The following is a 24,767-nucleotide window of genomic DNA, read 5'->3' as shown; positions in this document are numbered from 1 at the left end:
ATATGTTAATGGATAAACTTCAACTGATGATTTCTAAACAGAACATTCTTGTTTGTGCATCAGCTTCCCTTCATAAAGCTTTTAACCTTTCCTTAGTGTTCCTTGTAGCTTAAAACTTTATACCAATTACATTAAAATGGGGTCTAAATTTTAGGCTGGCTATTGTTGGGCAATTCATTTCAGGTCATGTTTACTCCAGGCTTATGGCTAGAATCCTGGTGTCTTGATTTGGCCTCTTGGGGAGGAAGATGAGACTTAAAAATTCAGAGTTCCCACAGGTCTGGTGTGACTCTGTAGGAAGGAAATGCTCGTTCTCCCTTGCATGCTTACTAATGCAAACCCTTCTCTTTTCCTCACATGCTATAGAAGATGGCAGTGAACGTTTATTCAACGTCAGTCACCAGTGATAACCTAAGTCGACATGACATGCTGGCCTGGATCAATGAGTCCCTGCAGTTGAATCTGACAAAGGTTGAACAGTTGTGCTCAGGTAAGAGAAATCCACTAGACCACTTTTCCAGGAAAGCCTGCAGGTCCTTCGGGAATCTGCAGGTCTGTATCTGACTGCAAAAGCTACAGGTTCGGATTTTATGTTAGGTCTGCCCCATTTCTTCTCAGCCCTGCTCTGGTTTCACTTCTGAAAGGAACTGCGTTTAAAAAGAGCATGCTTCTGGCTGGCCTGTGAGTCTCTATCTCCTGCTATGGAGACTGCATTCTGAGGCCTGCAGCTTAGCCCCAGTGTCCCCATTCTTGCTCTTTCACGTTTAGATTTAAAATGTTTTATTTGAGGACAGTAATTATAATTGTTCTAGTTCTATATTTGTTTATCAGTGGCATTTCTTTTTCTTTTTAAATTGTATTTATTGATTTTAGAAAGAGGAAGGAGGGGAGAGAGAGGAAGGAACATCGATTTGTTGTTCCACTTATGCATTCATTGGTTGATTTTTGTATGTGCCCTGAGTGGGGATCAAACCTGCAACCTTGGCATACTGCGACAGCACTAACCAGCCGAGCCACTCACCCTGGTCCTGTCAATGGCATTTCTTATTCCAAGTAGCACAAGACCAAAGTCAGGCAAATGCCATTTTAGCCACAATTTTATTGAACTTATAGTTAATAAAATTTGGCAGAGAGGTAATGATTTAAAAAAAGAACAAAAACATGTTTTGTTTTTGTATATACGAATGTTTTTGTATATACCATTTAGAAAACTAGAAGAGGAAAAGAATGCTGAGAGTTCCATTAGTCTGAGAAAGCTTTCACTGTTCAGATGTTTTCTTTTACTTTTCTGTGCACTTTTTCAACTTAACCTTATATTGTGGATATTCTTTAGTGTCATTCAGTCCCTTGAATTACTTATTTTTAACAACTATATGCTGTTTCTTTCAATGGATGTGCTGGAGTTGTTTAATATCTTCCCAATTTTTGGACATTTTAGGTTATTTCTAATTTTTCCATTGTGACTTTGGCTAGCTTAAGTAGCTTTTAACATAAATCTTATCTCTGTTTATTTCTTCAGTGATTTCTATAAATAGAATTACTGGCTCAAAGGGTATGAACTTTAGGTTCTTGGTAATTATTTTTCATAAACGTGTTATCAGTTTCTATTTTCTGTAAAGACTTCCTGTCTCACCTTTAAAAAAAAAATTTGAATATATATACTTTTGGCTTAAAACAATAGAAATGTATTCTGTCACTGTTCTGGAAGCTGAAGTCCGAAATCAAGGTGTTGGCAGGGTTGGTTCCTCTTACTGTCTCACCTTTTGGGAGGTCTGCTGTCTACCCCTGACTGTCCTGGTATAAGGAATGTGTCAGGGTTATCAAAACTGGATTTACTACAGGATAGGAGGTGAAGTCAAGAATATGCCAGAAGAAAGATGAGACATGTATTCTGCTGCTACCTTAATTCTTATATTGTTTATGGGATAGAGAATTAAAATCCTCATATTCTCCTAGTAATGACAGCAGTCATTTAATTGAACACTTGTGTGCCAGGGTTATGTAAATGGTTTTCAAATATTTCTCTATACCTCCATGAGGTAGGGATGTTTATTAATCTTATTTTACAGATGAATAAGTGGGCTTAGAGAAATTGAATAACAAGTCCAGGATTATACAACCAAGAACAAAATTGAGACGTGAACATTCATTCAAATAGAGAACCTATGCTTCTCAACCCCTGTACTCTACTTGCTCTCTAGACTTTTCCTTTACCAACTGGTGCCATTTGGGTCAATTTAAAATTATTGCTCTTATTTATACGATTTTTTAAAATGAATTCAGCTTTGTACTTCTTTATTTTATAGCTGTGTCCTAGTTTTGGTCTTAGTTTCATTAGCTCCTCTTGTTATTTCCCCTGTGAAGCTTAATCTCAGTTTTACAGTTGGTCAGAGGGAGATTCCATGTGAAGTTGTTCAGTGAAACACTGGTGCCCAAGAGTCATGCTGATTAAACATGAGTTATTTTGTTAATCAGAGGTGCAGGTTGTTAGCCTTACATCTGGACTGCTTTCCCCCCTTTTCTATTAGTTTCCTCAGTTTTATTACCACATTCCTATTTGAGGCTTTTAAAGCACTTGTTTGATTCATGATTTATGACTAATGTGGGGGTGAAGTCATTCTAGTTTTCACTGGAGCCCGCTTTTTCACCAATTTCTCCCTAAAATTTACCTCGTTTTATAAGTATACTTCAAAGTACATTTCACTTAGTTAATTGGAAAATGAGCTCTCTTTTCATGTGTAGATAAGTTGTACATGTGCTGATCTGGCTCCAGATTTATCATTCAGACAGGAAGCTGTCATGATAGCCAGGATGAGGCTTCAGTCTGCTTTGAGCCATGTGACTGGAGTTTCTTAATGTTCTGGTTCCTCATTTATGCACTAGGGTAGTGTAGGACCTTTTGGGCTGTTGTAAGGCTCACTTGTGAAAAGTGCTGTCAGATATGGATTCTGTGGGATGAGTGCTGACCTTGTTTTACGGGTGAGGAGACTGCCTGGTTTTGAACCCAGGTTTTTCTGACCACACAGACCACATTCTTTTTGCTGTATGCATGTTATATCTTTTTCTTTAAACATATCTTTTTTGTTTTCAAAGAAGAGGAAGGGGGGGGGGAGAGAATTGAAACATCAGTGATGAGAGAGTAGTCATTGATTGGCTGCCTCCTGCACGCCCCCCGATTGGGGATCAAGCCTGCAACCTGGGCATGTGCCCTGACCGAGAATTGAATCGAATATCTCCTGGATCCTAGGTCAATGCTCAGCTGCTGAGCCATGCCCCACTGTGCTACACATTATATCTTTTTAAAAAAAGGCATTTGGAAGAGAGTTAAATATAAATTACCTGTAATTAATTACAATGATACTATCTCTGAAAATCTGTGAAGAATTTCTACTTTGCCTGCTGTCTGCCTTTCCTAGATAAAATGCTTTTCCCCAGTAAAAGTGGTAAGTGCAGGACACTTACTCTTTCAAAGTATGTAGATGGTTGCATTGTGTTTCACGTTAATGTTTAGAAAACTGGGCCTCAGCTTCCAGTATGAGACCAAGCAGGATAAGCTGCAGATACTGTTGTGTCCTTGAAGAAGGTCTGCTGCCAGGGAACTGGAGTCGGAGAGAAAGCGAGCCTCCTCAGACCCTTGTGTGTGCTGAGGCCAAGCAGAATCCCAGTAGTCTTTGAGTCTGGTGCCTGGCGCCCCCTGTCCTTAGAGCCGAGGAGACGAGGATCCAGCTGACTCAAGGTTCCTACCGACACAAGCTTTAAAAGGCAGGAACAGGGTTTCCTCTCGAGAGGACCTATGGTATTAATAGGCTGGCTGCCTGTGGAATGGCTGAGTTTTGTCAGTATTGTGCTCCTCCCCTCCCCCCAAACGTGAAATGAGCCTTTGCTAGGCTCTTGTAGTGAAATAAGGTGAGGATAACGTTCAGTAACAGAGTTGGTAGGTGGTTGTTCAAGATTCATTACATTCTGTAGTTTTCTTGTTTTGGAGAGCTAGTCAAGAAAACAAACATGATCACAGAGACAATTTATTTTTAATATGTCTTTATTGATTTCAGAAAGAGGAAAGTGGGGAGAAAGGGGGGGGGAATCTCAATGATGAGAGAGTCATTGATTGGCTGCTTCCTACATCCCCCTACTGGGGATTGAGCCCATAACCCGGGCATGTGCCCTGACCAGGAATTGAACTGCAATCTCCTGGTTCATAGGTCGATGCTCAACCGCTGAGCCACGCCAGCAGGGCACAGAGAAGGATTTTGATGAGGGATTGCCTGTGTCAAAAGGAGATACTGGTTGCCCTTTATCACCCATTCTCTGTTTCCTCAGTTCCATTCTCATATTCAGGCCCCTCTGCACTTTTCTAGGGGCCCAGCATGGTGCTTTGAACATGTCAAGTGGCCCTCGCTGAAAGAGTTCCTGGCTCCCCCTTCTCTTCTTGCCTTCTCCCCTCCAGCCTGGCCTCCTCCATTGTTCCTGTGCTGCACAGAATAAGAGAGGTATTCACATGCTCCCAGGCAAATGCTAGATTTCCTTTTTCCCCAGCTTATTGTGGGGCCCTGCCAGCCCTTGAGTTTCTATAAGACAGTTTGTCTGTCTTGCTTATGTTGCTCTGAAGTGTGTTACCTCACCCTTAACCAGACCTACCCCACTTTTTCTCCTCAAATTGACTCCCTTTTCCAGATACTTCATTTGGGGCCATGATATCACCATTTTTCCAGTGTTGCTGGCCTGAGAAGCATCAGGGTCTAATTCACAAAGTTCTATATGTCCTTAGAAGGGTGTTTCAGATCTAGCCCCTTACCAGTTTGCTCACTGCCTCCATAGTGGCCCCTGACGGTACTAGGTTCCCTCTAGGTTTCCCCACCCTCACTTCTCTCTTGTTCTACCACGTTAGTCTGCAGCCTTTCTAAGAGACATTATTTTTTTTAATCCTCACCAGAGGATATGTTGTTTTTTAATTGACTTTTAGAGAGAGAAGAAAGGCGAGGGAGAGAGAGAAACATCAATGTGAGAGAGAAAAATCGATCAGCTGCCTCCCAAGGAAGTATTATCTTCTGATTGTAACTGATTAAGTCTTTGTTACTGAAACATTAAGAAAACCATATTCCACTCTAAGGTCACAAGTTAGTGACAGCCATTGTTATCTTTGAGCTGTATTTTATTTCTTAATTATGGCTTTATTTATTAAGTGCTTATAGGCCAGGCACTTTCCAGAGTGCTTTACATATATAACCGGGAAGGTTAGGACTATCAACACCATTTTACACATATGTAAGTGAAGCACAGAGAGGTTAAACAGCTTACCCAAGGATATTCATTTTAGCTATACTTTCAGTATTTTCCTATAATTTTTAAATGTAATTGACATACTTTATATATGGTTTTTATTTTTTTTATTTTTTTAAATTTTATTTTTGTTTAAAATATTACATATGTCCCTTTTTCTCCCCATGACCCATTCCACCCCCTCCCATCCCCATCCCCAGTCCCTCTCCCCACCATTGTCTTGTGTCCTCGGGTTGTGCATATATCCATATAAATTCTTTGGTTACTCTCTCCCCCTCCACCCACCCGCCCTCCTCCATCCCTCTGACGTTCATCAGTCTGATCTATGCTTCCATGTCATTGAATCTATTCTGTTCATCAGTTTATTAAGTTCTTTAGATTCCACGTATAAGCGAGATCATGTGATGTTTGTCTTTCTCTGCCTGGCTTATTTCATTTAGCATAATTTTCTCCAGGCCCATCCATGCTGTCCCAAAGGGTATAAGATTCTTCTTTACAGCTGCGTAGTATTCCATGGTATATGGTTTTTATTTTTTGAAAGTCTTAAAATGGTTTAAATTTCAAAGGGAACAAAAAGATAAAACAGTGATAAGTTTCCCTCTTAACTGTTTACCACCTACCCAGTTCCCATCCTCAGAGGAAACCAGTGTTATCAGCCGGGTAGCCGCCAGAGGGCTTGTATAAATACAAGCAAAAACATCCATCTATCCATGTTCTGTGTGTTTGTTTGTGTGGGTGTGTCTTTTCCCCCCTTTCACACAAATGGTAGCATATTTAATCCCAGTGTATATTCTGGAGAGTGTTCCATATCCATATATCATATATATGACTGTGTAGTGCCATAATTTCCTTGGATCAGTCCCATGTTAATGGACATTTAGTTTGTTTCCAATCTGTTGGTATTACAGATTTTTGGCAGTAACATATACAAGCGTATGCGTTGTACAGTTTTGTTTCCCATGTTTAAAATTAAAATAGTGTTTTTCCCATGTTAAATTTCTTGAGGATGATTTTTAATATTTGCATTAATGACGCCTCACAGCTCTCTATTCCCACATTGTATTTGTCCTCTAAGACGATTCAAGCCTCACCTACCCCCGTAAGCCTGAACACTCCTCCATTTAGTAGTCGTGTGTTTTCTGTGTGTTTGAGTTAAAACGCTGGGGGTTCTTAATCTGGAGTTTTCTGATAGGGGAGCGTCTATTCTGTGTAGAATGTTGGCTGCAGCTTTCATCTAATTCTCCAAGGGACTCTTGACCCAAAAGGACTGAGAGCCAGTGCCCTTGAGCTACTGCAAGCTTCTGGAGCAGGGGCCATAAAGTCTCCTAGTTTTGTGTTCTCTGATTAGTAGCCACAGATTTTTTTTTTTTTTTCAAATCTTTATTGATTTCAGAGAGAGGAAAGGAGAGGGAGACAGAGACAGACAGAAACATCAATGACAAGAGAGTCACTGGGGATTGAGCCCGCAGCCCGGGCATGTTCCCTGACCGGGAATCAAGCCTCGATCTCCTGGATCCTAGGTTGATGCTCAACCACTGAGCCACGCCCTGCTGGGCAGTAGCCACAGATTTTTAATAACCTCATAGAGAAGCATTTAGAGGAGTGCCAAGTGAAAGCCAGTGACTTAGTGTATACTTACTGAGTGTTTCTTGTCGAATCGTAGTTATTGAGCGATAGTGAGGAGGAATGCTGCTTTGGCCTTATAGGTGGGACCCAGAAGGCTGGGAGTTTTCTGACAGGGGAGCATCTATTCTGTGTAGAATGTTGGCTGCAGCTTTCATCTAATTCTCCAAGGGACTCTTGACCCAAAAGTACTGAGAGCCAGTGCCCTTGAGATATTGCAAACTTTTGGAGCAGGGGCCATAAAGTGTCCTAGTTTTGTGTTCTCTGCTTGCAGCACAGATCCTGGTAGGGTGGGGCTGTGGCAGTTAGTGAGACTTGGTAGTTGATGCCATGGCACAGCTGGTCCTACCCTAAGTCTGTCCGCATCCTTAAGCCACAAATTATGTGGGCTTATTCTGTCGCAGATTGATGGGATAGTGGCCATTTAAGAGAGGTCTTCTTTTAGCCCTGTTGGGTTACCAGCCTTTGTTATTAAGGCAGAGCATGGAAGGAGGGTCGCTTTTAACCTGTTCTATACCTAGTGGAGACATTTATAGACCAGGAGTTTTCAGCCCTTTTGTATAAAGCAACTGATACACTTTTTTCTTTTAAACATTTAACTTCTTCTTGGTGTTCTGATTATAAATAAATATTTTCTTTTAATATTAAATCTTGAGCTTTTCCTAAAGAAGTAAAAAAATGTGTTTTGAATGCCTACATAATATTCTGTCAGGCAGATGATATGCTAAACATTTATGTAATTGATTACTCCTACTGTGGGAGATATAGGTTGCTTCCATTTTTTTTCTTGTTGGTTCACATACATGTTTTTTTAAAACATCTACAAGAATATAAGCAAATAAAATTCTAACACTGTTCAAGTACATCATCACATGTGAAATTTAACAATCTCATCAACTAAATTGTTGATTAATTTTCAGCTTCTGTTTGGAATCTAATGTGTAAAATGGCTTTTGACATACTCCATATTTTCTAAAAATGATTGGGAAATTTTAAGGGAAGCAGACCAAAATTTCATATGTGTTCCATAGCTGTGTACGTTTCTTAAAAACCAGAATCTCACCTCCTGTGAAGCTAAGAGGTGCAGTGTGCTAGCCTAGAGGTTCGCTCCACCTATGTCTACAGAGGAACTGAGCTCGTGGGCTGTAGCCAAGTGTGAGCACCAATGGCTCGCAATGCATTGTCATCACCAAACCAGGGCCAGGTAAGATGTTCACGGAAGCACAACCATTTAGTTACCTGATTCTGACCCTTCTATGTGTCCGTGTGGGTCAGGGCTACCACTCAAGAGTTTACCTGAGGCCCTAGCCGGTTTGGTTCTGTGGGTAGAGCATTGACCCATAGCCTGAAGGGTCCTGGGTTCGATTTCAGCCAAGAGCACATACCTTGGTTGCAGGCTCGATCCCCGGCCCTGCTTGGGGCCTGTGCGGGAGGCAACCAGTGTCTCTCTCTTACATCAATGTTTCTCTCTCTGTCTCCCCCCTCCCCTTTCCACTTCTCTGTGAAAAGCAATGGAAAAAATATCCTCGGGTGAGGATTTAAAAAAAAAAAAGAGTTTTCCTGAGTTCCAGACCTCAGAGTGGCCGTATCCTGTGCTATTGTCCCCTGGGGTGGGGGAGTACAAGGCAACCCAACCTGGCTGCTCGTAGCAGTCTGCAGTGGTGCTTGGCTTCCTGGAAGCTGTGCAGTGCGCAAAACTGTCTTCCAGAGCACGGCAGCAGTGGGGCACCCTGAACACAGCTGTGGTTTGGGCCAGTAGAACTGGAGACATTGGGCTCTGTGTTCCAAGCCAGGCAGAAGCTCCCAGGTACCTACTAGAATGTTTGGGCCAGTCAGAGACCTTAGGGTTGTATAACAGCCCCACTTGAAACAGACCATAGAAGCTGTGCAGGGGCACTTGTCTTTCTTGTCCTGTGGCAGAGGAAGATGCCAATCTGTAGGGTGGCTCTGCTTCTCCGGGTGTGCTTTCATGCACAGTTGACATACAATATTATATTAGTTTCAGATGCACAACTTAGTGATTTCACATTTATATACCTTATAAAGTGACCACCATAATAAGTCTAGTAACCATCTGATACCTGCCCTACATAGTTATTGCAATGTTATTGACTCTTTCCTATGCTGTACATTTACTTTCCCATGGGTTTTTTATAACTGGAAATTTGTACCTCTTAATTCCCTTCTCCTTTTCCATCCAACCCTCCATCTCTCTCCCTTCTGGCAGCCATCAGTTTGTTTTCTGTATCTGAGTTTGTTTTGTTTTTTAGATTCCACATGTAAGTGAAATCATACAATATTTGTCTTTCTCTGTCTGACTTATTTCACTTAACATAATACCCTCTAGGTCCATCCATGTTGTTGAAATTGGCAAGATTGCATTCTTTTTTATAGCTGAGTAATATTTTATTGTATATATATACCACATCTTTTTTATCCAGTCATCTCTTGAACACCTAGGTTGCTTCTGTATCTTCGCTCTTGTAAATAATGCTGCAATGAACATAGTTAAGTTTATTTAGAGATGTGAAAAGCTCAGGAAGACAGACATATTAGAAAAAAAAATTTAACCTAAGCCAGAAGATGGATCTTTGAAATACTTGGGAAATCTCTTCTCCCACTCATGAGGAGGAGGGTATGTCTTTGGGGAAAAAAGCAGAAAATGGTAACCTCTGCTTACGTTTTTCTATTCTATGCGTTAATTTATTTTTTATTTTTTTGCAGTGGTCATTTTATTGTTATGTTGGTTTCTAATAGAGTAGTTTTAAAATTTCATAGACACATACATTCCTTTCCCCCCGATCATTGTCTTCCAAGTTGCAAGTGTGTTGAAGAACCTATCAGGTAAAGCCTGATAGGCTTTTAAAAAAAAAAAAAATTATCTTCATTGATTTCAGAGAAAGAAAGGGAGAAGGAGAGAGAGAGCTAGAAACATCAATGATGAAAGAGTCGTCATTGATCGGCTGTCTCCTATACATCCCCAACTGAGGATCGAGCCCGTAACACGCATGTGCCCTGACCAGGAATCGAACTACAATCTCCTGGATTCTAGGTCAGTGCTGAGCCACGCCTGGTTGGGCACCACAGTCTTCTTACAGATTTTTAAAATGACTTCTAAGCCCTGGCCGGTTTCACTCAGTGTTTAGAACATAGGCCTGCACACCGAAGGGTCTTGGCTTCCATTCCAGGTCAAGGGCATGTGCCTGGGCTGCAGGTTCAATCCCTGGCCCTGTCAGGGCATGTGCGGGAGGCAACCAATCAGTGTGTCTCTCTCACATCGATGTTTCTCTCTCTTCCTCTCTCCTTTTCTATCCCTCTCTCTCCCTTCACTCTATCGAAAAGCAATGGAAAAATATCCTCGGGTGAGGATTAAAAGAAAAAAGACTTCTAAGTCTTTTTGGTATTGAAGCATTTGGATTTTATAGGTCCGTTTTACAACTTTTAAAATTGTTCCTGGGTTAAGTGGGTAAAGCTCACCCTGCTCCTTTAATAATAGCATTTAATGACCTATTGTGTATTTTATTCTTCTGTTGTTGTTCATTCAGGGGCTGCCTATTGTCAGTTTATGGACATGCTGTTCCCTGGCTCCATTGCCTTGAAGAAAGTGAAATTTCAAGCTAAGCTAGAGCATGAATACATCCAGAACTTCAAAATACTACAAGCAGGCTTTAAGAGGATGGGTGTTGATAAAGTAGGTAAATTTTATTCTTTCATTTAAGGCTGTTTCTTGACTAGTGATTGTTACTAAGGATACAGATGCTGGCCCATGACTATGGACATTGTCTTTTCCCAATTTGTATAGTTGTCTTCTCCAGTTAACATAGAATGTGCCGGGGCAGAGTTTCCCTCTATCCTCCTACCCCAGTTTCCTCGCTGTCTTCTTTCTTCATAATGAAGCTAGTAACCATCTGTAGGAGTCAACCTGTTTAATCTCTGTTAGTCTGAGTTCTAACTCTCTAATCTCTGGGTTTACTTCTGTAAAGCATCCCATGTAGTGCAACAAGTAGTTCTAATAAAGAAGATTCTAGAAATACTTGACTTGTAAAAGCAGGGTACAAGAAGATCCCTGTGGGTTGGGAATTTTCCTCTTGCCCCCAAGGTTATTTGAAGGTACCAGAAACACTGTCCACTAGGCTTCATTAGGACATATATCATCTCTGTTTTAGTAGGTAATAGATTATAGTCATGAGCTACACAACAATGTTTTGGTCAATGAAGGATCGCCTGTATGAGAACACGGACCTGAAAAATCCCTGTCACCTAGTGACATCACAACACTGTAGCACAAAGCATTAAGTGTTTGTGGTGGTGCTGGTGTAAATTAACCTGCTGCTCTGCCAGTTGTATAAAAGTATAGTATGTAGTACATATAATTATGTGCAGTACATAATACTTGACAATAATAAACAACTATGTTACTGGTTTATGTATTTACTATATTATACTTTTTAGTTGTTATTTTAGAGTGTGCTCTTTCTATTTAAAAAAAAAGCTTGCTGTAAAACAGTATGCTGTGTCATGCCGGCAGCAGCCTCGTACATCCTGTGTTTACTGCGTCTCTTGCATCATTCTTCCTTGTGCTTGATTTAATCTTGTGAGATTTTGTATAGTTACATTATGAACAGGCTTATAGCCTAGGAGCAATAGTCTATGCCATTTAGCCTAGGTGTGTAGTCAACTATACCATCTAGGTTTGTGTATGTGCACACTATGATGTTTGCACAATGATGAAATTGTCTAATGATACATTTCTCAGAACATATTCCCATCGTTAAGCGGTGCATAATTATTGTAAAATTGAGCAGTTTCTCCCTGCACCCATTAGAAGGATTTATCCTTTTAAGCCATTTTTGGGGGAAAATACTTTTTTTAATAAAGCTTATAATCGTCTCCTAATTATCTTGCTTGTGTGTCTGGTTTTTATTTACTTTGAAATCAGTCTTTATTTTAGTTTTGCCTCTACACTGTATAAAACATGCATGTATATTATAAGAATATCATTTAGTTACCAGGCATAGTTTAAACTAGGTGCAGCTTACTATGTACAGTAACCTACCTTTTTCTTTTTATAGAATTTAATTTTTTTTAGTAAGGTAAATTTCTAAAGTAAACAAAAGTATAGTGCAGTGATCCTCTATATACCTCAGTAATTATCAACTCATATCTAGTTTTGTTTCAGCTATACCTCTACCCTACCACCTGGACTCCTGAATTATTTTGAAATTCCAGACATAATGTGTTTATTTGTAAATGTTTCAGTATCATACAAAGTAATTTTATATTTATTTGCTCAGAGGGATGGGTATAGTTCAGATTATTACAGGTTCTTTATAAAACTACCATTGCAATTGGAATCCCTGAAGGTAAACTCTGGGCAATAGTCCAGTGACTTGAAATAATAGCTGATAACACAGTATTCTTGTAATAACAAAACTTACAGAATCCTTAAAGTATGTTTTAATAGGATTGAAATTACTTGAAAAACATACCATTTTGTAGAAATCTATCTTGGGACTGATTCTGTGCCTTGACCTACTTTTAAGGCAGAATTTTTATTATTATTTTTAAACACAGTTTATTGTAGATACCTCTGGTTAGTTTGTGCTCTGGATTTTATACTTTGTGACAGGTACTGTGGCCATACAAGTTTCACAGGAGACTTACTCTTTACAGTGGAATTACATCTTAGGATATGTTTGGAATTGTGTATGTGACTTGTATATGATACTTGTTCCTTTTGCATTTTTGATTCCTTTTGATGGACTTGGAGGGGGCTTGGTAGGTAGAAATATTCTGTGGATGGCAAACTGGATGAAACTTGCTCTATAAACTTTCAGGGGCTTACTTTGTACTAAGTTCTTGCTTCTAAACTATTTTTTTCTCTTCTTGGCAGGCAGAGCTTTATATTGATTTGATGCATTGACATGTTTGATGTTTGCCAAAAGCCTCTTGCTTTGGGCTATAAACAGTCTTGATGTTTCTCTGCAGATAATTCCTGTGGACAGATTAGTAAAAGGAAAGTTTCAGGACAATTTTGAATTCGTTCAGTGGTTCAAGAAGTTTTTTGATGCAAACTATGATGGAAAAGACTATGACCCTGTAGCTGCCAGACAAGGTCAAGAAACTGCAGTGGCTCCCTCCCTTGTTGCTCCAGCTCTGAACAAACCGAAGAAACCTCTCAGCTCTAGCAGTGCAGGTAAAAAACCAAACAGAAACATCATTTCCAAATAATAGTTTTCCAGGTATTCATTCATTCAGTCATTAATACATTCAACATTTAACCAGAATTTTTGAGTAGCCTTAGGGAGCTTAAGGAGCCTAATCCCAGCCATGTGGCAAGAGCATGGATTGTGGCATCAGGCAGACTTGTGGTTGTTTTTAGGTCTCTGTAGCGCTGTGTGGGCCACTTTACCTGCCCTACAGTTTCCTCCTCTATAAAACAGGAATTTGAATAGGCGCCCCAGAGGGTTGCTTTTGAGGTCTCAATGAGTTACTGTATAGTTTTGCCAAGGCTCTTTATTTGGAGTAGAAACCCCTCAGGTTAGCTCACATAAAAGAGAGCTTTAGTTTGAACACAAGGATGGTACACGGAGCCCAATAACAGTCAGACCTTACCTCCCAGGAACTAAAGGTGCTTTCTAGGTCTTTCAGGAACTGTTCTAGGCTCTCTGCATCATCATTCTGTCTGCAGACCAGCTTCCTGTACATTACTTACTGCTTCCCTGCCCTCCCAAGAATTTGAGCTGTTAAGTGGCTTTGGCTTGCTGTGATTCCAGCAGAATCTGGGAGGCAGGGGGTGGGGGCTGTTTTTTAGAGACCTTCTCTAAAAAGTGTTGGCCAGGAGGTTACCCAAAGTGTGTTTGTAGTAGTATATTTATAGAATATACCTATACTTTGGGGCAGGATGGATGTTCTACAGATGCTAACACCTCCTTTTCCAGAAGGTAGCAAGAATATTAGTTAAGGTCCCATTATACCTTGAGAAAGAGGCTGATCCATCTGGTAGGAAGAGGAGGACATTGAGTGCTTTTTAATTTTTACATGATCTGATATAAATGGGATCATAGAATATGTGTCTTTTTGTGACTGGCTTTTTTCATTTAGCATGTTTTCAACATCCATATTGTAGCATGTATCAGGACTTTATTCCTTTTTATGGTTGAACAGTATTCCTTTGTATGCCTATACCACATTTTATTTATTCATCAGTTGGTCATTTGTGTCGTTTCCAGTTTTTAGCTATTAAGAATAATGCTGCTATGAACATTTCTATACAAGTTTCTTTGTAGACATGTGTTTTCATTCCTCTTGGGTATATACTCTAGGAGCATAATTATTGGGTCGTATGCTAACTCTATGTTTAACATTTTGCAGAACTACCTGTTTTCCAGAGTGGCTGAAACATTTTGCATTCCCATCAGCAGAGTATATGAAAGTTCCAATTTCTCCAAATATTGAGTACTTTTATTTCTTAGCTACTTAGAATGGGGAACTGCATAGATAACCCTGTGCATTTCATATTTCAGATGTGGCTAACAGGCAAGTGGAGACTTGCATTAAGCGTTTAGCCTTTGGGATAAACTTACTAGAGATAAACATACTAGAGATCATCCAGAGGAAATACCTGTTACTGTAGTTGACAGGCCTTATGGTTATTGAATAATTTGGGGTGTCAGGAAAATCAGGTATTTCTAAGCCTGGCATAATGTACAAGCTTTACAAAATTATTCCTGAATGAATGAACAAAATCTTAAGTGATGATAACATTTGCCATGAGGTAGCCCAGACTTGATTATTTTAATTTGTAGATAGGTTGGCTGCTTTACTACTTTTTCCTTGTCTTTGTCTGCTTTCGGCTATTAGAGAAGTTTGTAAATCCTGGTCGCTGTGCTGCTTTTCTCTCCTAACTCTTCTAAGTACTTTCTAAAAGGTGAGCAAGATATGAGTTTTGAAGTCGTTAGTTGTAAGAGCAGTCTCTACCACCCTGCTCTTCCCAGTCCAAGAAGTCTGAGGTTCTGAGTTAGGGGGCATCTTATTTTCTAGGTGGGGAACTGTTAGTGCACAGCAGCAGCTGGAACTGTGAGCTCACTCCTGGTGTGAAGTTTGCCTTTGCACCATGAAGCTGACCTGCTGGTAGTTTTGGTTGGAACTGCTGGGTTAGTTCTATTCACCCCAATGACAAAAAGACCTCACAGGAGGACTTACTACCAGCCCAAGAGATTGTGGCTAAAATTAGTGCTTTGCTACCAAGATAAGAAGCCACTTTGGGCAAACTTGGGGGTGTTGTCATGCATGCTGGGCTCTCCACATTGGGTCCCTTTACTGCATTACTTTGGAGGGCAGTTGGTCACAGCCTCCTCTTGTCTGGTGGGTTCTTTTTACTTTTTTTAAATCCTCACCTGAGGGTATGTTTATTGATTTTAGAGAGAGGGAGGGAGAGAGAGAGAAACATTGATTGGTTCTCTCCTGTATGCACCTTGACCAGGAATCGAACCTGCAACCTTTTGATGTATGGGATAATACCCCAACAACTGAGCCACCTGGCCAGGGCTGGTGGGTTCTTTTTGGTTTTGAAATTTCTGCTCTTAAAAAGACCTCTGCTCTTCTCTCAGCTCCACAGAGGCCCATTGCAACACACAGAACTACTGCAACCCCTAAGGCTGGCCCGGGTGTGGTGCGAAAGAATCCTGGTGTGGGCAACGGGGATGACGAAGCAGCCGAACTGATGCAGCAGGTAGGTCCCTCCTGTGTTCCCGACTAGAGTCATGTCAGGGGAAAGGATACTTGCTGCACTGACCAGAGGAGGCTTGTTCGTGTTCTTGTAGGAAGACCTACTTTGTCTGCTTGCTGAAACAGTCCTCGTCGTGACATGTGTGAGCCCATCAGGTGCTGTGTGGGGAGCAGTGTGAGAGAGAGTGGAGGTACATGAGGGAGGTCAGGCATTTCTGAGATCTGTTAGTGTGACAGAAACTAATGTCTTAGTTTGGCAACCAGTCTACACAAGAGAACCCTGTTGAATGTCTCTGGAACATTGTTAGGATTCTGTGGGATTCACAGTGTCTTGAATTTTGGCTCTGACAAAAGATATGGGAGAGTTTCTTTCTGAATAATTTGTAAAAAAGGATTTCATAGTTTCTCTGCTGAAATCCAAGTTGAGAGTGGAACTGGTATGAAAAGCCTGTTGTTCTTCTGTTCTTAATAGGTCAGTGATTTGAAATGTCTTCTTTAGGATTAGTTAATATCCTGAAGATACTTGTCTGAGGTCTGTGGATCAGAACAAATTTTAGACTTTTAAACATTTTCTCACTAATCCTTGTAGTTATTTTGTTTGCTTTTGAATGATTCTCTTGATTAATCCCAGTTTTAAAATTGGGATGCTTTGTTATCCCAGTGAGTTTGAGATTGGACTCTTACTTTCCTAAAAGCCACATCCTAAAACCTGGGAGACACAGTCTCATTTTAATCCTGAACCTCTTATAACCCAGTCTCTGCACCTGGGAGACCAGGACAGAAAAGCCTGCACAAAGAACTTTTTTTAATTTTAATTTTTTAAATTTATAATTCTCTGATTTGCGTGTAGCCCATCATTTTAGGTGTCTCAGGAGTGTCACCAGCCCCATCAGTGCGGCTGCCTTGAGCATCCTCTGGGTGTTGTCACTGAAGTATAGAAGTTTTGGAGAATAAGGAAGTAGTCTCAGAAAAACAGTGAGGGTTATCAGTGGTGAGTCTAGGTGACCAGCACAGGGTTGATCTTGTACCCTCCAGAAGAAGATGCAGCAGTCTCAGCTAGTGTCCTGTGTGATAGAACATAGGCTTTGGGTTGCATGGATTTGGGGATTGTTCTGGCTCTGTCTGCCACTTACTTCTACTTGGAGCAAGTCAGCTAATCTCTCTGAATTTACTACCTCCTGTGAAGTGGGCTCATATTTTGCTCACGGCAGTTGAGCAGATTACATGAGCTGATGTTATGTCAAGTGCCTGAATGGTGTTGGGATAAATGGGGTAATAGCAGTTGTGGTTATTATGGTTTCTGTTCATTGTCTTGATACAGTGAGATAGGTTCTGAAGTGATTTTTAAAAGTTCACAGGAATAAAATTTTGTGTGTGTGAAATACGTACACAAGTGTTAGCATGTATGGAATATGCGAACATTAATAACAAAAACAAAAATAGCTAACATTTTTAGAGTGCATAAGCCATTATGTTATTAAGCACTTTAATTTCACTTTTGCATTAGCCGTGTGAGGTTTTACAGATAAGGATAGTGTGGCTCAGAGAGGTTAAGTAACCTGAACTGGAATTTGAACGCAGCTCATACCCAGCTGGTTCAGCCCTGTGTCAGAAGTACTTTGGCCTTCACAAGGTTTTATTTATTTTTTAATATGAAAGATTTTAGCTTCTCTCCAGGTTGCCAAAGTCTTTCCCACATCCTGTTACTCATTCCTTTGTCTCATTACATGGTCTTTCTGGCCCCTGAAAATATTTGAATTTGTGGCCCTGACAAAGGTGTGGAGGTCAGAGGGTTATGACCAATATGAGAAATAAAGCCAGATGGGCTTGTTAGGCTAAGAGAAGAAGAGTGTATTCTATACAAATTGCCTTGTAGGGTTCATATCCTTGGGAAATCTGCAGCAATTCCACATTCTTGTCATCCTGGAGAAATTTACCTTTATTTGATTTTATTCCAGAGCAACACTTAAATAGAAATAGAATGTGAACCAGAAGTGTAAGGCACATACATAAATTGAAATTTTCTAGTAGCCACATTAAAGAAAAGTAAAAAGGAACAAGATTAAATTAACTCTAATAACACATTACCCAACCAACCTATCCAAAATATTATCATTCTGACATGTAATCAATACAAATAATTATCAATGAGATGTTTTACATTTGAAGGCCCTACTAGGTCTTTGAAAATCAGTGTGTATTTAGTGTGTACAGCCTATCTCCGTTGCACTGGCCACATTTCAAGGGCTCAGATAGCCAGGTGTAGCTCATAGCTGCCAGATTGGCCAGTGCAAGTCCTAAGCATTCTTCTTGGGGCTTCTTAGGTTATAGCTATTACTTTACTATAAGAGAATGTTCTAAGAGCAACATTGATTGCTGCTTTGGCCTTATAGGTGGGACCCAGAAGGCTGGGTTCTGGTGCCTTGGATGGTGCATAGGCCAGAGAAGGTTTTAATGGGTTTGTGAGGGAGGCACTAATGAAACATAAGTATATAATTGGACTCCAAGCTAGCATACCTTTTTAAGCTATTTTGGTTTTCCTTTCCTTTTTGGTCACTAATGTGATTAGAAGGCCTCTTCTCAGGCTTTTGGATTTTGGAGCTGAAGATCCAAGGCAGCTTATTATTGCTGGGGTTGGTCAACCCTTGCCCTTCTATCCCTTTTTGTACTGCACTTTGGGGTTAACTGATAGTTTAAGGAAAGACAACTTGTAGCAGTTAAAGCAGGGGTGGGGAGAATAAGGGGAAATGGACAATTTAGTTTTGCTGGTTATTAGGTGATGGTAGCACTTCATCGAAAATTTTCAGTTATTTTAAAAAGTGATTTCTGTGGTTGATAAAGGAATAGAACCTTGACTCTTCTGGTTTGGTCTGTTAAGGCCTTTGATGATGAACATTGACATTAAATCTTTGATAGAATGGTCTTGCTGGTTCTAGTCACCTGCTCCACATCTCTTGTGCTTCTTGACTGCAGATTATGAAGGGGGAATTTTGTCCACCTGGGGCAGTACTTGATCCCTATAGTTGTGTTTGGCTTCTTCTTCAGGCTGTGGGGAAGTTAGATCAGCTGTTCACTTCAGGTTTTGCAGCTATAAGTTCAGAAGGTTGGACTAGATTTCTGTGATACCTTCTGGTTCTGAGTCCCTGCTACCCAAATTGTTTGCACCTGCTTTTCCTTTCACTTCCTGGCTTGGTTTTCCATGTGGCTCTAGCCTGTAAGTCCTTTGAGGATTTTATGCTGCATAATCTGCCTTGCAATTTACATTCAGTAAGAGTTAAAGTGAATTCACATGTCACAGATTTGAATACACTGGAATGAAGATGCACCATGCTTAAAATACATAAAGACCCGGAGAATTGTTATGACTTTTATTACTCTTGGCTAGATGGAGTCCTGGCCTAAGCACTGAGACTGATTTCTTCATTGCCCTTTTGTGGAAATGAGAGCCCCTTAGTGGAGCTCCTGAAGGCTCCTGCTGCATGTGTGGTGAGCTGATGAGATGCTCAATGGAGGGAGCTAGCAGTGGGATGTGGTAGGGTTTGTTCCCTACCTCTTCTGTCTTCTCTTTCTTTGGAGAGAGACAGGTGCCAGGACTCTTTCCATAGAAGATGCTTTTCTTTTGAGTTAAGGATTGACCTCCTTCCCTTAGTATACAGGTGGGGTGGAGGGGAAAAACCATTGAGTTTTCTGTGCCCAGGCCTCCCATAGTCCTAGCTATCTTTGGCTAGTGTTGGTCATCTTGAGCTAGTTTTCCCCTCCTGGCTTGGCATTTCAACCCCATTCCCCAAGACCAGACCCTCTCTTTCCATTGACCTCCACATGCAAAAAGGTCTAAACTTGATTGAGCAATGGTAAGGACTCAGTTTATGATTGTCAGCTGCCCTGCTGGGCTGGATTTTGCTTCTGTATTTGTCTCAGGCTCCCATAGTTTTTTTCTCCTGGATCTTTTCTCAGTCCCTAAGAAGTTCCTGAGTGTTTCATGGTGGTGCCTGCCATTTCGTGAGAATTATTATAGTCAAAGTGGCTATGAACAAGCCCATGTTATTTATCTGGGGCTGAAGAAAATTGACATTAAACTAAAGTGGGGTTTTTGTCCATGTTAGAGAGTTTGATGAAAGACCACATCTCCTTTTGGATTAGACATTTGTCTGGTATGTTATTTGTACACGAATGCCAGGTGTCTCACCCTTTTTAATGTCTCGTGCAGGTCAACGTATTGAAACTTACCGTCGAAGACTTGGAGAAAGAAAGAGATTTCTACTTTGGAAAGCTAAGGAACATTGAATTGATTTGCCAGGAGAACGAGGGGGAAAACAACCCGGTATTGCAGAGGATTGTGGATATTCTCTATGCCACAGATGTACGTGTTGACATGAGGATATTTGCCATTTTGCCACCTAAGAGAAAATGAGTCTTATCTAGTTGGTTTTGGCAAACTCAGTGCTGATGCTTGTCGTGTTCCAGCATAGCATTCACAAAGTACTTCATCTTTGACCCCTCAAATTCAGCCAGAGGGCACTTCTTCCCAGTTTTAGCCCTTCCTTGAGGTCTGTGAACCCTTGAGGCAGGAATAGGAAGAAGTAGGTGGCTGGTGTGCCCTGCTTCTATAGTTTGTGGCTACTGGTAGGTGATGAGGGCCACAGAATGATCATCCTGCCCATTCCCTCTCCACACCCTGCAGCTTGGAACCCTCAGCCTGAGTTGCTGCCTGCATTTTATTGGGGCCCCACACATGCCCAGGCTCATGGCCCTTCTTGATGTTTGCTGCCCATAGCTATCAGAGTGTACCTTTGCTCCTCCCTCCAAAGAGCATGTCCGATTCCCATTTCCTCAGAGTGTTCTGTGTTCAGGTTTCTTAGGAATCCATGTGTGTTGCACAGCCGAATCTGCTGATCCTAATCATAACATTAGCTGATTAGGGAAGACTGATTTTTCCTAGATGTGGGATTTGGTATCTTGCTGTATCCACTGTTTAGTGGCTGTATTATAACTTTTCTGTATTCCTAGCAAGGTAGGATCAAATACAGCATGTGTCTAATTTGTAATATGTATGTAGTATACAGATACAAGGTACATGCTGTTACTAATACTGTCCTCCAAACATATCAAGTGAATTTGAGGGATTAAAACAGATGACTGAAAAGTCAATAATTTGTTAAATAAACCTTATTTCAGGCTTGCTCTGTGCCAGATAATGAAAACAAAGATGATGAGGATACAGGGGTCCTTGGTCTAGCCTGAGTATTATTTTAGTGGAGTCATATCTTAAGTAAATTCAGCCATAGAGATTTGTTTAAAAAAATAAGATAATGGTTGAAAGGGAAGTCTAATTATTATGTTATTATAGCCATTAGTATATGCCAGAATGCTGAGCTGGTGTGAGGTGGGAGCCACAAGTCTGCCGATTTCCCATCTACTAATGTTAGGTCAGTCTTTAGCTATTTTTGCAGAGGTGTAGTTCATGTGTAAACACTTAAAACACCCACAACACTCCTAAATAGCAGCATGGTTCCTAAGTCAGTCAAAGGAATACATGAAGGAAAAGCTGCCTGTGGACACTTTATTGAGAAGAGATGGTATGGTACTGAACTTTATGGTGACCTCAGGGATTGTTGAGGGTAACCTTATATCTTTTTTAAACAACCTTATTGAGGTAGAATTGACATAATGAACTGCATGTATTTAAGTACAACTTGATGACATGAAATCATCACCATAACCGAGACAATGTATACACATCCATCACCATTTGGTTATGCTCAGTTTTTGGCTTTTGGGAGATGTGATTCCACTGCCTAAGTAATAGCTGTCCCCTGGCCTTGTGCCATTAAATGCCAAGTGTGTGGCAGACAAAGGAAGAACTACTGACTTTAAATTGAGGGAAGTGAACCTACAGTAGAAACTGGTCATTCAGTGTTGAGTAACAGTGTTTCCTTCTTTCTTCTCCATTTTAGGAAGGCTTTGTGATACCTGATGAAGGGGGCCCACAGGAGGAACAAGAAGAGTATTAACAGCTTGGACCAGCAGAACAACATCTGAGTTCTTCACTCCGAATCATGTGCTTAACTGTAAAATACTCCCTTTTATTATTTTTAGAGGACTCACTGGTTTCTTTTCATAAGCAAAAAGTACCTCTTCTTAAAGTGCACTTTGCAGAAGTTTCACTCTTTTTTCCAATAAGTTTGAGTTAGGAGCTTTTATCTTGTGGCAGAGCAGTATTAACATCTAGTTGGTTCACTTAGGGAACAAAGAGGCTGACCATGGGCTCTCCATATGGATGCTGGTAACCCTGATTGCTGGAGAAGGTGTTTTCATGTGATACACTGAGGTGGAGACCTCAGTAGAGAAATGTAAAGACTGATTTGAATTTTAAGCTAATGTGAAATCTTGGCAGAGAACGTTTTAATAAATAAATGCCTTAAAAGTATTTAAAATATGCTTGCATATTTCAAAATATAAACTGTAACCTGACAGAGTTTGTGTGTTGCCCTTGTGTCTGGGAAGGAAGGGCCAGACCTTAGAACCTTGAGAACCTACTGTTCACAGGCCTTGCAGGGCTGCTTGAATCTTCATAGGCCTAACCTTGGCCCAGAAGGAAAGTTTTAAAAGTTGCTCTGTAAAGCCATTTGGTGTCCTTGACCAATTGCATCTCTGCTAAGAAGCAAGAGGCATTGTTGGCTGAATGAATAGAGAGTGTGTTTCAGCCTGGAGATGTTTGAGTTGAATAGCTTGATTTTCATTGAGCATTTCTCTGACAATTTTTCGTTACCCCTAAAATTTCTGTGAATTGTGTTTTTTGGGAATGAGGTGTGTTTTAAAATCTAACAACTACTTTTGGGGACTTGCCCACATCTCTGGGATTTGAATGGGGGTTTGTGTCCCATTTTGCTGTCTTTTAAGTTTACATTTAACATGTTTCTCTGCATCCCTTGCCCACTGGGGACTCCTCTTTGGCTCCTTAAAGTTGCTGCTTAGAGTGGAAGTTCAGCAGGCAGGAGATCATGCTGCAAATTCTTTTTGGACCTCTGACAAAGGGAGTGATCAGTGAAGGCCATTGCTACCTTGGGATCTGCAAGGCTGGGTGTTTTTGGTACCTGCTGTCCACAGCCCTCCACTGTTATCAGAATACTTTGCCAGTGCACTAATCTCTTTGGAGATAAAATTCGTTAGCGTGTTACTAAATAAATGTTAATTTTCTTTTGCAGAAAATACAGTACCATGTCTGAATTAATTATTAATATTTAAAATATTTCATTCCTTAACTCATTTGCTTTGCCGACAGCCTATTCAGTTCCTTTGTTTGGCAGAATTCTGCAAAATGTGTGTCACCCACTACTGAACTTGTTTAGCCCCTAATGTAATTGTATTGATTTGTTTCTGGTGGTAGTTTGTCCTAAAATGTGTGTAGAAAGCAGTTATTTTATGATAAATTGTTGTATAGTGCATGCTTTGTGTGGAATTCAGAGGAAAACCCAGATTCAGTGATTAACAATGCCAAAAATGCAAGTAACTAGCCATTGTTCAAATAACAGTGGTGCTATTTCTCTTTTGTGGCCTTTTAGACTTTTGTTGCCCTTAAATTCCATTTTATTGGGAACCCATTTTCCACCTGGTCTTTCTTGACAGGGTTTTTTTCTACTTTAAACAGTTTCTAAATAAAATTCTGTATTTCAAGAGTGTCATGTCTTCTTAAATTTGTCTTGCCCTGGGTATGTTCTTTTAGGTTCAAATGATAAGGTTCTGATGCTTCTTTCTTAAATTAGGACTGATCTTTTAAAAATCTTTCACATTTTTTCAAATGTGCTTATTTCTAAGCCTATCCCTTTCTTCCCCTCTATTCACATTACATTTCTCAGCCTCCTGCTGTTTTACGTTCTCATGTTACTGTGAGAAGTCTTGCCTAAGTCCAAGGCTTGGTCAAGCTCCTGTAAAGCCTTTTTTTAAGGCTGTTTCCTCCTGAGATAGCAGGACCATAGGGAGATACTTTTTGTTAGTTTTTTCTTGAAAGTATTTTTCAAGGGCGTGAGCACAATCTTAACCTATAAAATAAACTGAAATTTTCACCTTTTTTTCCTCCCTTTTAAAATTTTCTGCTCTAAGAAATGAGTTCAAAAGGAGACTTGCTCCCATTTTCAATATGAAATAAATGGGTAGAGGGCAGTTTTTTGTATGATCTTTAGAGTACCTACCACAATTTGGATTCTCTGTAAACTCAACTTGATGATTTTGACTAGGGTTACACCCACATTACTTCCTCTAGAAGTTAATGGTATTAACACTTCCTTGAAATGTTATGTATGCACCTTAAGAAGGAATTCAACACCATATGTGTTGGTAATCTATAAGAAGATACCTCCAGGAGTGCATGGAGTTTGTGAAGATACTGTTGGATAATGTCAACTGAGAAGTTACCTTGGAAAGAGTAAAGGTGATACTGTGTGTACCTCTGACCTAAGTCCATTGACCTGGCTCTTTAGGCTGAGGCACATAAAGTCTTTTGATGTGTCTGACTTAGGTTAGGTCACGGGTACAGTAAATTTGAATAAGCTGCTTGGTTTACTTGGAGGATAGGTAAACAAATGGGTTTTCTGGCTGGATTTGGATTTAGGATTCACTCATGCTGGTGATCCTCAAACTGATGGGCTTCAGGATCACCTGGGGAACTTGATTGACATATTTCTACAGTCCATCCCCAGAAATTTCAAGTCAGGAGATTGAAAATCTGCCTTTTACTGTGGACCTCAGGTTGCCTAGGCTTGTAGTTATCAGACCTGTACTTTACTCTTATATATATATGCCTGCAAGTTCAAGTCTAATTCTGGCAGGGTGGGTGGGCAGGGGGATTAGTCCTTCTAGGTCGCTCCTAGCTTTGTGACTTTTGAGCTAATTGATCTCTCCTTTTCTGACCTTCAAAATGGTAATGACGACGTTGAAGTGCCTCCCTCATTGGGTGCTTGTTGGGATCAGAGTGAGCTGATAGCAACTATGATGTTAGATGGCCCCTTATCGGTTCTTCAGGTCCAGTCTGAAATTCTGTTTCTAGATCAGAAAAGCTTAGGGCAGGGTTTTGTGTCCTGAGAAATCAGGAGGGCATTCCTTAAGATAGGCTTTGAGTATTTTGTAAAATAATAAGA

General features: G+C 40.5%; 1 protein-coding gene across 1 annotated transcript in view; it reads left to right on the top strand.

The window, feature by feature from the left end:
- The window catches only part of MAPRE1 (microtubule associated protein RP/EB family member 1), a 28,397-nt gene extending 5,087 nt beyond the window's left edge, over positions 1-23,310 (top strand). Inside the window, exons 2-7 of the mRNA XM_087818796.1 lie at positions 367-490; positions 10,449-10,594; positions 12,892-13,099; positions 15,516-15,637; positions 19,841-19,993; positions 21,588-23,310. Coding sequence (XP_087674922.1) covers positions 370-490; positions 10,449-10,594; positions 12,892-13,099; positions 15,516-15,637; positions 19,841-19,993; positions 21,588-21,644 — 807 coding nt within the window. The 5' untranslated portion in view covers positions 367-369 and the 3' untranslated portion in view covers positions 21,645-23,310. The remainder of the gene's footprint in view (positions 1-366; positions 491-10,448; positions 10,595-12,891; positions 13,100-15,515; positions 15,638-19,840; positions 19,994-21,587) is intronic.
- The last annotated feature ends 1,457 nt before the right edge of the window (positions 23,311-24,767 follow it).

This window comes from Miniopterus natalensis, chromosome 7 (genome assembly GCF_054644295.1).
Source record: "Miniopterus natalensis isolate mMinNat1 chromosome 7, mMinNat1.hap1, whole genome shotgun sequence".
NCBI classification, from domain to species: domain Eukaryota; kingdom Metazoa; phylum Chordata; class Mammalia; order Chiroptera; family Miniopteridae; genus Miniopterus; species Miniopterus natalensis.
The sequence above is the reverse complement of the archived record's forward strand: the minus strand, read 5'-3'. Positions and strand labels throughout refer to the sequence as shown.